Here is a 16,047-nt window from a genome sequence, read left to right on the forward strand (position 1 = left end):
ACAAAGTTAATGTTTAAATTCTCCTGCTTTACTATCAAGCAGCTATTCGGGAAAAGTCTATCTGGAACAGAAACTTCAGCAGCGTCTACTTGGCACCACGCCACCTCTTCAACCGATAGCCTCGTCATATTATTAAGTATTTAAACCAACGCGGAAAACCTGTTCATGCGGGTGCTTCTGATGACAATATTTTCTAGGTTTTTTTTCTTTCGCTCAGGTTTTCGTAGTTTAGTGGTTATCACGTTCGCCTCACACGTGAAAGGTCCCCGGTTCGAAACCGGGCGGAAACATCAAAACTGTTTTGAGATCAACAAAGTTAATGTTTAAATTCTCCTGCTTTACTATCAAGCAGCTATTCGTGATGAGTCTATCTGGAACAGAGCCTTCAGCAGCGTCTACTTGGCACCACGCCACCTCTTCAACCGATAGCCTCGTCATATTATTAAGTGTTTAAACCTGCGCTGAAAACCTGTTCATGTGGGAGCTTCTACTGACAAAATTTTCTAGGGTTATGCTCAAGCTAACAGGTTTCCGTTGTGTAGTTATTATCACGTTCGCCTAACACGCGAAAGGTCTCCGGTTTGAAACCGGGCAGAAACAGTTTCATTGTTTTGAGATATACAAAGTTAATGTTTAAATTCTCCTGCTTTACTATCAGGCTGCTATTCGTGATGAGTCTATCTGGAACAGAGCCTTCAGCAGCGTCTACTTGGCACCACGCCACCTCTTCAACTGATAGCCTCGTCATATTATTAAGTGTTTAAACCTGCGCTGAAAACCTGCTAATGCTGGAGCTTCTGTTGACAAAATTTTCTAGGTTTTTTTTCTTTCGCTCAGGTTTTCGTAGTTTAGTGGTTATCACGTTCGCCTCACACGTGAAAGGTCCCCGGTTCGAAACCGGGCGGAAACATCAAAACTGTTTTGAGATCAACAAAGTTAATGTTTAAATTCTCCTGCTTTACTATCAAGCAGCTATTCGTGATGAGTCTATCTGGAACAGAGCCTTCAGCAGCGTCTACTTGGCACCACGCCACCTCTTCAACCGATAGCCTCGTCATATTATTAAGTGTTTAAACCTGCGCTGAAAACCTGTTCATGTGGGAGCTTCTACTGACAAAATTTTCTAGGGTTATGCTCAAGCTAACAGGTTTCCGTTGTGTAGTTATTATCACGTTCGCCTAACACGCGAAAGGTCTCCGGTTTGAAACCGGGCAGAAACAGTTTCATTGTTTTGAGATATACAAAGTTAATGTTTAAATTCTCCTGCTTTACTATCAGGCTGCTATTCGTGATGAGTCTATCTGGAACAGAGCCTTCAGCAGCGTCTACTTGGCACCACGCCACCTCTTCAACTGATAGCCTCGTCATATTATTAAGTGTTTAAACCTGCGCTGAAAACCTGCTAATGCTGGAGCTTCTGTTGACAAAATTTTCTAGGGTTATGCTCAATCAACATGGTTTCCGTAGTGTAGTGGTTATCACGTTCGCCTAACACGCGAAGGCCAGCCGCGTATAGCCGTAGAACGCTTACTAGCCAATCAGAAGCGAGGAAGAAAATGCCGCGGATCGGTAGAAGTACTCTTTGTCGAGCAGGAGCGTCTCCCAGAGGAGGTGGTTCGAATCCCACGTTAGCCAAACACACCAAACTCTTATTTGATTTAGAACACTCTTATATTCTTTCTACAGCATGTGTAGATGATCCGAAACAATTCCTTTTCAACTATTTTCAACTTTGTAGGCCTTTGTGAATTTTAATCACTTTTTGGACATGTGGAAATAATTAATCTTTGACGATAATATGATAATAAGACCTTGTTATTAAAGGATAAATAATAATCCTACTTTTACTTACTGTTTCTTGAAACGTTTGAATTGAACTTAATGATAATAAAAACAATTCATCATTAAAAATATTTATATTATATAAATGATGCATGAAAGGCACAATATGCTCCACGAAGCAAATAATCCAGAAACAAGTTGCTGCCCTTCGATGAAAGTGTCATATTTAATTCTACATGAACACGAGCTGAATAATTAAACACCCAAAATCCAAACTGACATTGAAGATAAATAAAGTTAATATGCAAGCAAAGGAACAATGCAAATGTACAGAACATATTTACTAAAAAGTGTAAACATATACAATATTATAGAAAAGAGGACTATTAGTTATTAAACACCCAAAGTCCAAACTGATATTGAAGATAAATCAAGATAATATGTAAGCAAAGGAACAATTCAAATGTACAGAATATATTTACAAAAAAGTGTAAACATATACAATATTATAGAAAAGTGGACTATTAGTTATTAAACACCCAAAGTCCAAACTGAGATAATATATAAGCAAAGGAACAATACAAATGTACAGAATATATTTAATAGAAAGTGTAAACATATATGATATTATGAAATGATTAGTCAAGGTCTAATCATTTCATTTCAGAAAAGAGGACTATTAGTCCTCCTCAACTCCTCTTCTCTGAAACCCATCGGACCCTTTCTGCCTCAAAAAAGTCTGACTGCTGGAACTCCATCCAGGTCATCTCCTTGACCATGCCCTTGTCCTTGTAAAGGGACAACACTCTGGAGGGGCAGTATATGTATTTCCCTGGGATGTCAGGGAAACAGGCATGGACATGAGGGCTGACAGGACCCTGCTTTCGTGGTTGGTGACAGAATCTGCACAGGCGACCTGTTGGAAGCTGCACTGCAGACTTTCGCTTTGTCCTCTCCTCTGCCACCTTCTTCCACGCTGCACTCCTCTCTTTTACAGCCTCAAGCTCCCTGGCAAAAAAGGGGGAGGCAGCAAAGTCCACAAAATACATCCTGGGGTCTTTGAGGCCTTCCTCTCTATACATTTTAAAGACCCGTTCGGAGCAGTAAAAGTACTTCACCTCAGGGGACTGAAAAAAAAAGTGAACAGTGGATCCATCGCCAAGGTACCTGGACTTTGGCTGACCACAGGACAAACAGTTTCTGGGCACCTTTCTCTCCTGCCTTGGTTGTTGCTGCTGTTTCTGGAGGATCTCTGACACGATCTTCTCCACTGTGGCCCGGCTCAGTGACTCCTCCGGGGGGGGAGCCACAGCTGGAGGGTTGACGGTCGCAGGAGGCAGGGCTGTGACGGGTACACACACTGTTTTGCTGCCTGTGGTCAAACTCTGCCACAGCTGCTGAGTCTCTAAAACCTTCTCTGGGCTGGTGTTGAGAGAGGAGCTGGTGTTTTTCAGCTTGGCCAGATGCTTGACATATCTGGAGATATGCTGGCCTGTGGTCGGATGAAGGAGGCTGTTGGGATCCGTGCACGCCCTCTGCACCATGGCAGCATATTCCTCATCCACCCTCTTCAGAAGAGCTTTGGCTCCATGATGTTTAGCCAGAAGCCCATCGATGGCTGCTCTCATGGGGGCCGTCCACCGGCCGTGGTCCAGGACTTGAACCAGGCCTCCCGTCTTAATGGGTCCAGTGCGGGCGGCTCGAGGAGAGGAGGATATGGGCAGTGGCGCTACCCCTCGCAGGTCTAAGGAATAAAGCATATGTTTATTATATTGTTTATATTATTATTACAAGCTAATTGTATACAGTAGCCATGTGTGAAGTTGTTTTTAACAGTTAACTGTTGTGCATGAGGAATGGTAGGTGGGTAACCTGTATCCATCAAAGGGTGAGGCTCTTCTTTGGCTGTGGCAGATGCTGGCATAGGTGGCTGGAAACTGAGGATCGGCACTGCTCCCACTGGGTTGTCCTGGACAGTGCCATCACTGGTCTCCTGAAATACAGCATCAAATGTAATGATTGAGTCAGTCAGTCATTCTGTCAGTGGGTTGGAAATTGACAGTGTGTGATTCATCTGGATTACCTGAGAGTCTGTGCCCGCAACAATGTCCTGCACTTCATCCAGGGCAGAGGAGTGCAGCTGTGTTGCCACGGTTACAGCAGCAGAGGTGTTGTGCTGTGTCCTGTGTTTGTCCCAGTTTAAAACCACAGGACGACAGCCTGGCTCCACGTACTGCAGCCCGAATCTCTCCCCTGTGTCCCTGTTTGAGATGTGCAGAGCTGGGTATTTTCGCACCCCTGTCACCCTTTGACAGGCTGCGTTCAGTTCCCAAATGAGCAGGGGGTCAAACACAGCTGGCAGCTCCACACCAGGCTGCTTCAGGTCCACAAGCCTCTGAAAGTTCCAGCACACCACTCCAGTCATGGCCTGGGCCTGGAAGAGCTCAGTGGACACCCGGTTGCCAGTCACCCACTGGGCCTGGTGACAGTGGAAGCCCTCCTGCTGAGACGTGCCTCTAACAGGGATCCAAACAGGTACAGCCGCTCCTTCGCCCTTGGTGTAATTAAGCTGCAAGGTGCCACCGTATCTGTAGAGGATCCCCTCCTCCACCTCAGGGTCGCTCAAGCAGCCTCTTAAGATGTGTATCCGCTGAATCCTCCACACCTTGAACATGGAGGCCTTATAGAGGAGCACATCATTCACGTCCTTTGCCAGGTGGAAGTGATGGAGGACGTCTTCCACTCTCTGCAGCAGTTCTCTGGGCTGTGGCACCTGTGTCCTGCAGTGATCTCTCATGTGCTGCTTGGTTGGATTGGCAGGAGAGATTCCACAGAAGGTGTAAGCGTCCTTCAGCCTCTCGAGATCCCCCTGGTCCACAACGAGAAAGGCTGCAGAGAGGAACTGGCAGAAGGAGCTGTACAGAGGATGATGCTCTGACACACACTCTCTGGTAAGCCGGCGCATACAATGAAACAAGTCTAACTTGATGCTAATGTCTACATTAAACTTGTTCCTTGCGGCACTTGTGTTGGCGAGGTTTCCAGAGGTGGCCTCTGTGACTATAGCCTCTGTGGTCTTCCAGCAGTCCCATGACAGGTGCTCCTGAGCTCTGGTGTCCAGGACCTTGAAGGCAGCACAGCAGTCCCTAAAACATTAAAAACACATTTTATTGCAGTCGAAAAAAATATATTTTTGGGTGAAATACTATTAGACTATTCATCTATTTACAATATTAAAAAAACTATATCTTTCTATTCTATTTTAGAATTCCATTTCTTTATATTTGTATCTCAGATTAGTCAGATGACACAATAAACTGTGCAAAATGGAATAAATGGGTGAAATCAAACAAACGTGTGTAAGTCTAGTACATTTTTAAACATAAACACTTTATACCTGTCCACCCAGTGGCAGCATGCCTTCTCCACTCCAGCTGCAGTGTAGCGTTGAGCCAGTCCCTGATACACCAGATGAAGGGACCGATCACACTCTGACTGCAGCATCACCCAGCTCAGGATCATCCAGTTCTCATTCATGATGGCGTAGGAAGACATGGTGCCAGACGACAGCACGACCTTCCTCGCCACTTTCCGAGTGTGATCCGACCTCAGTGCCCGTCCAAAGGTCCCCTGCAGCAGTAGTGTGAGGAGCTGCTCCTGCCTCTGATACTCCTGGACCTGGCAGTTGACCAGGTAGTGCGAAGAAAGAGACACTCCCCGCCAGCCATCAGCATCTGAATATCCCCCGAATGAAGCTGGAGTGTCTGCCTGTCTGAGGTGCCCAGTGATGGTCTTCTGGCCGTAGGCTCCTTCCTCAGCATCCCTGATGTTCTGCACACTCAGCAGGTAGGCCAGATGAGCTCGCTCATACTTAAGATGGACCGCCTCTGTCAGCTGCTTGGTCATGTCCTCCGGTGATCTGCCACTGCGTCTCAGCTCATCCATCACCGATTTGCAGATGGCTTTTTTGTGCGTCAGGAATGTTGGCACAATGTTATTGAAGCGCTTTGGCAACATCTCCAGCCATTGGGGTTTGTCAGCATGCCAGTACCTCTTACAGGCTTTACAGGTGAGCCGTGAAGCAAAGAGATAGTACTGACCACTGGTGCCGATGATCACTCTGGGCCGTCCAACACCAGAAGAAGCTACCTGAGGGTTGGGACAACCATGAAGGCAGGGCAGGACAAAATTGTTCCTCACCCTCTCCATGATTGCATGCTCCGGCTTCCAAATGAAGAATGGGTGGAGCTGAAAATATTTGGGCGAAGGCAGTGCAGCAATATTGTCTATGAGCTCAGGCTGAGGTGGATAGCGCCACAGGGTAATCATGTTCATTGGGTGACGTACTGGACGTGACCCTGGCCACAGACCCAATGTCTCAAACTCAGTCTTCATCCAGATCTGCTGCTGATGGGAGCAGTTCCACTGTGCAACATCCTGATTGTAGCCTGGGGCTGCTGGCTGCCTGACAGGAGGCGCAGGACATGTTGGAGCTGTAAAACACAAACATATAAAACACTACAGTATATTCAGAGTACAAGGAAATAAAATCGAGCTCTATATCAATGACATGGTTAAACTAGTGTTAAGAATTCTTACCTTCATCATGGACAGTGTCTCCCTGTGCTTCCACAGGGGCAATACTCTGTAGGGATGATGTATCTAGGATGGTGAGATACAAACAGGAAAGTGTTGGCAACATGTGCTTAAGATATAATTTCTCAGAGCATTTAAGAAAATAAAACATTTACTTTTAGGAAGAGATGGACCTGCTATTATTCCAGACTCCAAAGGACTGCGGGAGACTGCCTTTCTGTGTGCTTTGGAAAAAAGTTGTAACAAAACATGAGCACTATATATAAATGAATGAAAATGTGATTAATCAGAATGAAACTGATATTTATGTGAGATACACTGGAGGTATAAGAGCACTACTGTCATACTTTGTTTCAACACATCGGGCTCCTGCTCTCTTATCCCGAGCTCTGGGGCAATGGCGAGCAGCTGGGCAGGGACCGGCAACAGGGCCTTCGCTGTGGCTATGGGATTAAAAGGAAAACATATAAATGTCATGCAATCTGAATGAGATCCAGGATGAAGTGGGAAGGAAACAAATATAATAACCTTTCGCAGCAGTCACAGTGGGGTCATCCGGTTCTGCAGGTCTAGCAGCAGTAGCTGGTGGCTTCGTCCTGTGAGCTGTAAAAACAATCAGTGTCATTTTCCTCACACATTTAAGTTTCTTATGCTTTGCGATCTGACTTTACCTGTTGTCTTTGCAGCTAACTGGTAGCACAGACTAAACATTTTTCATTCAATTTTGAATTGTTGTGTATTTGAAATGTAATAACACAAATCGTTTAAGCATCTGAGAACAGGTAAAGCACAGAAGCAATATAAGTATATAGTAAGAATATCACTGGTCAATCAAAGATGTGGCATGTGAACCTGTATCTAAGCCTCTGTGGTATTTCACACGCCAAATCCTTGAACGACAGCTTAAATGAAGCATGCATATAACAAAAAACACTTACCATCTTCGACGGCATGTTAATTCCTTTGGTTAGTTGGAGAGCAAGAGAACACAAACATCAGAACAGACCAGAACACGGCCAAAATAACAAACTAGTTGACAAAAAATAGTAACGGCAGGTGAATTCTGTTGTAAACAGAATCCTCCGTCCGCACTGATGAAGAAAAACCTTTCGTTGGATCCACAGCTGCTCTTCCCTGGACTGCTGCTGGTGGGCCTGAAAGCACCGGGGTCATTTGATCAAGTACCGGAAGAGTTACGGTTTCACCCTTGATGATCCACCTGCTTACTCCGGTGTCAAATAAAGATGGAGACAGGTTCAACATCTGTCTCTCCAGTTCCTCGTCCTCCTCCATCACTAGGAGATTAAACAAAACATTCATTGTGTTTTAGGTAAATTCAAAGATCATGAAGTCAGTATTTGAATATTGTTGTGAACTGACCTAGAGTGCCTGCTGTTGGGGTGGAGGCAGTAGATGTGGTGGAGGCAGTAGATGTGGTGGAGCCTTCTGCAGGTGTTTGACAGGAGATTAAACAAAACATTCATTGTGTTTTAGGTACATTCAAAGATCATGAAGTCAGTATTTGAATATTGTTGTGAACTGACCTAGAGTGCCTGCTGTTGGGGTGGAGGCAGTAGATGTGGTGGAGGCAGTAGATGTGGTGGAGCCTTCTGCAGGTGTTGGACAGGAGATTAAACAAAACATTCATTGTGTTTTAGGTACATTCAAAGATCATGAAGTCAGTATTTGAATATTGTTGTGAACTGACCTAGAGTGCCTGATGTTGGGATGGAGGCAGTAGATGTAGTGGAGCCTTCTGCAGGTGTTGGACAGGATTCAGCCCTTTCCTGCTTGAGGATGTACTGCTGCAGGTTGTACATCTTGCTGTTTTTGATGCACTTTTGGCGTGAGATGTAGGCAGCATAACCATCCGCCCTGCTCTCCCAGATCTGCCTCCAGGTGGTTTTGGCCCTGCGACCAAAGCCGACAATATTGTCCCCCTCTGACGCCACAGGTTCAGCAGGGTTCCTGGAGATCAGGTAGTTCCTCAGGTCCTGTATTTCCTGGAAGCTCCTGGCATAGTCCAGAAAAGACAGCAGGCTGTCCTTACTGTGTCCCTGTGGGTTGAAGGTCCCGGCTCTCTCCTCATCGTCTACCTTTTTCATCAGGTAGATGGTGTAGCCAACATCGTTCTCGAGGAGCCACTTGAACGATTTTCCCTGGTACTTGCCAAACTGCAGCAGGTACTCTCCCATCACCTCCTGTCGGTCCGACACATCCCCTCCTCGCTGGATGACCACAGTGCGAGCGCTGGTCTTCACTTGCTCAGGTTTCTCAGCGGGACTATTGACCTGAAGCCCAGGATTATGTTTTATCCTCATGGCCTCAGAGGATGGGTCCTGCCGCAGATGACCCGATGGTCCCCTCCTAAATGTCACCGTCATCTTTCCGGGGAAGAAGCTGACGGGATTCATGATTTCTTTTCACTGCAAAAAATAATGCATATTACATAGTTGTATATGATTATACAGTAAGAGTAGCTAGTATAAGTTATATTGTAATGTAGTAATAATTAAAGCTATATAATAATACTGTTATATTAACAGCATTATTCATATCAACATTAATGAGCATTTGTAATGAGTCTAGTGGGTTTAACCCACGTAAATGAACTTAACTTAACTGAGACAATACTAATCCCCCTTCAGATAGTAGTCAGAGAGTATCGATTAATGAGGGGTATTTGTATTTATATATATATAGATAGAGATATTTCAGTGTGACGCTGACCTGACAGATGGCTCTTACAGTGTGTACACAGTAATATTATTTAGAAGCTGTTGTAACATATAACGTTACGTATAAAAGTGAATTTACGAGTTAAAAACAATAGGTCCAACTTACAATTGAAAAGCTAACTTGTTGTTGTTAACTTGGTGTCTCCTGGCGAAAAGTTAACTTGTCCACGGATGAAAATAATTGTCAACTCTTCCAGAACGTTCAACGCCCGAGAACGTTCGATGCTGTCTGTCACTCAGAAAAGAAATCATCCCCTTACTTCTGCCGAGGGGGGAATCAGCGCCACCAAAATCCCGCTTGTGGCAAGAAAAATATTACATCCGTAGTGATAAGAACTACCATAGAGAATGAATGGGAAAAGTTAAGGAAGTTAAGGACGACTATTCTCGGCTCCCGCGCGGGGGCCAGCCGCGTATAGCCGTAGAACGCTTACTAGCCAATCAGAAGCGAGGAAGAAAATGCCGCGGATCGGTAGAAGTACTCTTTGTCGAGCAGGAGCGTCTCCCAGAGGAGGTGGTTCGAATCCCACGTTAGCCAAACACACCAAACTCTTATTTGATTTAGAACACTCTTATATTCTTTCTACAGCATGTGTAGATGATCCGAAACAATTCCTTTTCAACTATTTTCAACTTTGTAGGCCTTTGTGAATTTTAATCACTTTTTGGACATGTGGAAATAATTAATCTTTGACGATAATATGATAATAAGACCTTGTTATTAAAGGATAAATAATAATCCTACTTTTACTTACTGTTTCTTGAAACGTTTGAATTGAACTTAATGATAATAAAAACAATTCATCATTAAAAATATTTATATTATATAAATGATGCATGAAAGGCACAATATGCTCCACGAAGCAAATAATCCAGAAACAAGTTGCTGCCCTTCGATGAAAGTGTCATATTTAATTCTACATGAACACGAGCTGAATAATTAAACACCCAAAATCCAAACTGACATTGAAGATAAATAAAGTTAATATGCAAGCAAAGGAACAATGCAAATGTACAGAACATATTTACTAAAAAGTGTAAACATATACAATATTATAGAAAAGAGGACTATTAGTTATTAAACACCCAAAGTCCAAACTGATATTGAAGATAAATCAAGATAATATGTAAGCAAAGGAACAATTCAAATGTACAGAATATATTTACAAAAAAGTGTAAACATATACAATATTATAGAAAAGTGGACTATTAGTTATTAAACACCCAAAGTCCAAACTGAGATAATATATAAGCAAAGGAACAATACAAATGTACAGAATATATTTAATAGAAAGTGTAAACATATATGATATTATGAAATGATTAGTCAAGGTCTAATCATTTCATTTCAGAAAAGAGGACTATTAGTCCTCCTCAACTCCTCTTCTCTGAAACCCATCGGACCCTTTCTGCCTCAAAAAAGTCTGACTGCTGGAACTCCATCCAGGTCATCTCCTTGACCATGCCCTTGTCCTTGTAAAGGGACAACACTCTGGAGGGGCAGTATATGTATTTCCCTGGGATGTCAGGGAAACAGGCATGGACATGAGGGCTGACAGGACCCTGCTTTCGTGGTTGGTGACAGAATCTGCACAGGCGACCTGTTGGAAGCTGCACTGCAGACTTTCGCTTTGTCCTCTCCTCTGCCACCTTCTTCCACGCTGCACTCCTCTCTTTTACAGCCTCAAGCTCCCTGGCAAAAAAGGGGGAGGCAGCAAAGTCCACAAAATACATCCTGGGGTCTTTGAGGCCTTCCTCTCTATACATTTTAAAGACCCGTTCGGAGCAGTAAAAGTACTTCACCTCAGGGGACTGAAAAAAAAAGTGAACAGTGGATCCATCGCCAAGGTACCTGGACTTTGGCTGACCACAGGACAAACAGTTTCTGGGCACCTTTCTCTCCTGCCTTGGTTGTTGCTGCTGTTTCTGGAGGATCTCTGACACGATCTTCTCCACTGTGGCCCGGCTCAGTGACTCCTCCGGGGGGGGAGCCACAGCTGGAGGGTTGACGGTCGCAGGAGGCAGGGCTGTGACGGGTACACACACTGTTTTGCTGCCTGTGGTCAAACTCTGCCACAGCTGCTGAGTCTCTAAAACCTTCTCTGGGCTGGTGTTGAGAGAGGAGCTGGTGTTTTTCAGCTTGGCCAGATGCTTGACATATCTGGAGATATGCTGGCCTGTGGTCGGATGAAGGAGGCTGTTGGGATCCGTGCACGCCCTCTGCACCATGGCAGCATATTCCTCATCCACCCTCTTCAGAAGAGCTTTGGCTCCATGATGTTTAGCCAGAAGCCCATCGATGGCTGCTCTCATGGGGGCCGTCCACCGGCCGTGGTCCAGGACTTGAACCAGGCCTCCCGTCTTAATGGGTCCAGTGCGGGCGGCTCGAGGAGAGGAGGATATGGGCAGTGGCGCTACCCCTCGCAGGTCTAAGGAATAAAGCATATGTTTATTATATTGTTTATATTATTATTACAAGCTAATTGTATACAGTAGCCATGTGTGAAGTTGTTTTTAACAGTTAACTGTTGTGCATGAGGAATGGTAGGTGGGTAACCTGTATCCATCAAAGGGTGAGGCTCTTCTTTGGCTGTGGCAGATGCTGGCATAGGTGGCTGGAAACTGAGGATCGGCACTGCTCCCACTGGGTTGTCCTGGACAGTGCCATCACTGGTCTCCTGAAATACAGCATCAAATGTAATGATTGAGTCAGTCAGTCATTCTGTCAGTGGGTTGGAAATTGACAGTGTGTGATTCATCTGGATTACCTGAGAGTCTGTGCCCGCAACAATGTCCTGCACTTCATCCAGGGCAGAGGAGTGCAGCTGTGTTGCCACGGTTACAGCAGCAGAGGTGTTGTGCTGTGTCCTGTGTTTGTCCCAGTTTAAAACCACAGGACGACAGCCTGGCTCCACGTACTGCAGCCCGAATCTCTCCCCTGTGTCCCTGTTTGAGATGTGCAGAGCTGGGTATTTTCGCACCCCTGTCACCCTTTGACAGGCTGCGTTCAGTTCCCAAATGAGCAGGGGGTCAAACACAGCTGGCAGCTCCACACCAGGCTGCTTCAGGTCCACAAGCCTCTGAAAGTTCCAGCACACCACTCCAGTCATGGCCTGGGCCTGGAAGAGCTCAGTGGACACCCGGTTGCCAGTCACCCACTGGGCCTGGTGACAGTGGAAGCCCTCCTGCTGAGACGTGCCTCTAACAGGGATCCAAACAGGTACAGCCGCTCCTTCGCCCTTGGTGTAATTAAGCTGCAAGGTGCCACCGTATCTGTAGAGGATCCCCTCCTCCACCTCAGGGTCGCTCAAGCAGCCTCTTAAGATGTGTATCCGCTGAATCCTCCACACCTTGAACATGGAGGCCTTATAGAGGAGCACATCATTCACGTCCTTTGCCAGGTGGAAGTGATGGAGGACGTCTTCCACTCTCTGCAGCAGTTCTCTGGGCTGTGGCACCTGTGTCCTGCAGTGATCTCTCATGTGCTGCTTGGTTGGATTGGCAGGAGAGATTCCACAGAAGGTGTAAGCGTCCTTCAGCCTCTCGAGATCCCCCTGGTCCACAACGAGAAAGGCTGCAGAGAGGAACTGGCAGAAGGAGCTGTACAGAGGATGATGCTCTGACACACACTCTCTGGTAAGCCGGCGCATACAATGAAACAAGTCTAACTTGATGCTAATGTCTACATTAAACTTGTTCCTTGCGGCACTTGTGTTGGCGAGGTTTCCAGAGGTGGCCTCTGTGACTATAGCCTCTGTGGTCTTCCAGCAGTCCCATGACAGGTGCTCCTGAGCTCTGGTGTCCAGGACCTTGAAGGCAGCACAGCAGTCCCTAAAACATTAAAAACACATTTTATTGCAGTCGAAAAAAATATATTTTTGGGTGAAATACTATTAGACTATTCATCTATTTACAATATTAAAAAAACTATATCTTTCTATTCTATTTTAGAATTCCATTTCTTTATATTTGTATCTCAGATTAGTCAGATGACACAATAAACTGTGCAAAATGGAATAAATGGGTGAAATCAAACAAACGTGTGTAAGTCTAGTACATTTTTAAACATAAACACTTTATACCTGTCCACCCAGTGGCAGCATGCCTTCTCCACTCCAGCTGCAGTGTAGCGTTGAGCCAGTCCCTGATACACCAGATGAAGGGACCGATCACACTCTGACTGCAGCATCACCCAGCTCAGGATCATCCAGTTCTCATTCATGATGGCGTAGGAAGACATGGTGCCAGACGACAGCACGACCTTCCTCGCCACTTTCCGAGTGTGATCCGACCTCAGTGCCCGTCCAAAGGTCCCCTGCAGCAGTAGTGTGAGGAGCTGCTCCTGCCTCTGATACTCCTGGACCTGGCAGTTGACCAGGTAGTGCGAAGAAAGAGACACTCCCCGCCAGCCATCAGCATCTGAATATCCCCCGAATGAAGCTGGAGTGTCTGCCTGTCTGAGGTGCCCAGTGATGGTCTTCTGGCCGTAGGCTCCTTCCTCAGCATCCCTGATGTTCTGCACACTCAGCAGGTAGGCCAGATGAGCTCGCTCATACTTAAGATGGACCGCCTCTGTCAGCTGCTTGGTCATGTCCTCCGGTGATCTGCCACTGCGTCTCAGCTCATCCATCACCGATTTGCAGATGGCTTTTTTGTGCGTCAGGAATGTTGGCACAATGTTATTGAAGCGCTTTGGCAACATCTCCAGCCATTGGGGTTTGTCAGCATGCCAGTACCTCTTACAGGCTTTACAGGTGAGCCGTGAAGCAAAGAGATAGTACTGACCACTGGTGCCGATGATCACTCTGGGCCGTCCAACACCAGAAGAAGCTACCTGAGGGTTGGGACAACCATGAAGGCAGGGCAGGACAAAATTGTTCCTCACCCTCTCCATGATTGCATGCTCCGGCTTCCAAATGAAGAATGGGTGGAGCTGAAAATATTTGGGCGAAGGCAGTGCAGCAATATTGTCTATGAGCTCAGGCTGAGGTGGATAGCGCCACAGGGTAATCATGTTCATTGGGTGACGTACTGGACGTGACCCTGGCCACAGACCCAATGTCTCAAACTCAGTCTTCATCCAGATCTGCTGCTGATGGGAGCAGTTCCACTGTGCAACATCCTGATTGTAGCCTGGGGCTGCTGGCTGCCTGACAGGAGGCGCAGGACATGTTGGAGCTGTAAAACACAAACATATAAAACACTACAGTATATTCAGAGTACAAGGAAATAAAATCGAGCTCTATATCAATGACATGGTTAAACTAGTGTTAAGAATTCTTACCTTCATCATGGACAGTGTCTCCCTGTGCTTCCACAGGGGCAATACTCTGTAGGGATGATGTATCTAGGATGGTGAGATACAAACAGGAAAGTGTTGGCAACATGTGCTTAAGATATAATTTCTCAGAGCATTTAAGAAAATAAAACATTTACTTTTAGGAAGAGATGGACCTGCTATTATTCCAGACTCCAAAGGACTGCGGGAGACTGCCTTTCTGTGTGCTTTGGAAAAAAGTTGTAACAAAACATGAGCACTATATATAAATGAATGAAAATGTGATTAATCAGAATGAAACTGATATTTATGTGAGATACACTGGAGGTATAAGAGCACTACTGTCATACTTTGTTTCAACACATCGGGCTCCTGCTCTCTTATCCCGAGCTCTGGGGCAATGGCGAGCAGCTGGGCAGGGACCGGCAACAGGGCCTTCGCTGTGGCTATGGGATTAAAAGGAAAACATATAAATGTCATGCAATCTGAATGAGATCCAGGATGAAGTGGGAAGGAAACAAATATAATAACCTTTCGCAGCAGTCACAGTGGGGTCATCCGGTTCTGCAGGTCTAGCAGCAGTAGCTGGTGGCTTCGTCCTGTGAGCTGTAAAAACAATCAGTGTCATTTTCCTCACACATTTAAGTTTCTTATGCTTTGCGATCTGACTTTACCTGTTGTCTTTGCAGCTAACTGGTAGCACAGACTAAACATTTTTCATTCAATTTTGAATTGTTGTGTATTTGAAATGTAATAACACAAATCGTTTAAGCATCTGAGAACAGGTAAAGCACAGAAGCAATATAAGTATATAGTAAGAATATCACTGGTCAATCAAAGATGTGGCATGTGAACCTGTATCTAAGCCTCTGTGGTATTTCACACGCCAAATCCTTGAACGACAGCTTAAATGAAGCATGCATATAACAAAAAACACTTACCATCTTCGACGGCATGTTAATTCCTTTGGTTAGTTGGAGAGCAAGAGAACACAAACATCAGAACAGACCAGAACACGGCCAAAATAACAAACTAGTTGACAAAAAATAGTAACGGCAGGTGAATTCTGTTGTAAACAGAATCCTCCGTCCGCACTGATGAAGAAAAACCTTTCGTTGGATCCACAGCTGCTCTTCCCTGGACTGCTGCTGGTGGGCCTGAAAGCACCGGGGTCATTTGATCAAGTACCGGAAGAGTTACGGTTTCACCCTTGATGATCCACCTGCTTACTCCGGTGTCAAATAAAGATGGAGACAGGTTCAACATCTGTCTCTCCAGTTCCTCGTCCTCCTCCATCACTAGGAGATTAAACAAAACATTCATTGTGTTTTAGGTAAATTCAAAGATCATGAAGTCAGTATTTGAATATTGTTGTGAACTGACCTAGAGTGCCTGCTGTTGGGGTGGAGGCAGTAGATGTGGTGGAGGCAGTAGATGTGGTGGAGCCTTCTGCAGGTGTTTGACAGGAGATTAAACAAAACATTCATTGTGTTTTAGGTACATTCAAAGATCATGAAGTCAGTATTTGAATATTGTTGTGAACTGACCTAGAGTGCCTGCTGTTGGGGTGGAGGCAGTAGATGTGGTGGAGGCAGTAGATGTGGTGGAGCCTTCTGCAGGTGTTGGACAGGAGATTAAACAAAACATTCATTG

General features: G+C 45.4%; 2 protein-coding genes across 2 annotated transcripts; both read right to left on the reverse strand.

Annotated features, from left to right (window-relative positions):
- Positions 1-2,471: 2,471 nt before the first annotated feature.
- On the reverse strand, positions 2,472-7,862 carry LOC130382318 (uncharacterized). Its single transcript, XM_056589984.1, has 9 exons — positions 7,759-7,862; positions 7,471-7,532; positions 6,726-6,821; positions 6,534-6,602; positions 6,382-6,444; positions 5,180-6,275; positions 3,866-4,928; positions 3,655-3,775; positions 2,472-3,526 (listed from the first exon to the last, which is right to left on the reverse strand). The coding sequence occupies exons 1-9, from the start codon at positions 7,860-7,862 to the stop codon at positions 2,472-2,474; spliced, it is 3,729 nt and encodes a 1,242-aa protein (XP_056445959.1).
- A 2,628-nt stretch (positions 7,863-10,490) lies between these two features.
- LOC130382660 (uncharacterized) lies at positions 10,491-15,881 on the reverse strand. Its single transcript, XM_056590527.1, has 9 exons — positions 15,778-15,881; positions 15,490-15,551; positions 14,745-14,840; positions 14,553-14,621; positions 14,401-14,463; positions 13,199-14,294; positions 11,885-12,947; positions 11,674-11,794; positions 10,491-11,545 (listed from the first exon to the last, which is right to left on the reverse strand). Exons 1-9 carry the CDS (start codon positions 15,879-15,881, stop codon positions 10,491-10,493), a joined length of 3,729 nt encoding a protein of 1,242 aa, XP_056446502.1.
- Between the last annotated feature and the right edge of the window lie 166 nt (positions 15,882-16,047).

The sequence above is a fragment of the Gadus chalcogrammus genome, chromosome 5 (assembly GCF_026213295.1).
Source record: "Gadus chalcogrammus isolate NIFS_2021 chromosome 5, NIFS_Gcha_1.0, whole genome shotgun sequence".
Taxonomy (NCBI): Eukaryota; Metazoa; Chordata; class Actinopteri; order Gadiformes; family Gadidae; genus Gadus; species Gadus chalcogrammus.

Coding starts and splice junctions, on each gene's coding strand:
- LOC130382660 (XM_056590527.1), bottom strand. CDS start 15,881: ATGAATGTTTTGTTTAATCTCCTGTCAAACACCTGCAGAAGGCTCCAC. Junction 15,552..15,777: donor CCCAACAGCAGGCACTCTAG/GTCAGTTCACAA, acceptor CGGTGCTTTCAG/GCCCACCAGCAGCAGTCCAG. Junction 11,795..11,884: donor TTGCGGGCACAGACTCTCAG/GTAATCCAGATG, acceptor GCTGTATTTCAG/GAGACCAGTGATGGCACTGT.
- LOC130382318 (XM_056589984.1), bottom strand. CDS start 7,862: ATGAATGTTTTGTTTAATCTCCTGTCAAACACCTGCAGAAGGCTCCAC. Junction 6,445..6,533: donor AGGTCCATCTCTTCCTAAAA/GTAAATGTTTTA, acceptor TCACCATCCTAG/ATACATCATCCCTACAGAGT. Junction 4,929..5,179: donor TGCTGCCACTGGGTGGACAG/GTATAAAGTGTT, acceptor TTAATGTTTTAG/GGACTGCTGTGCTGCCTTCA.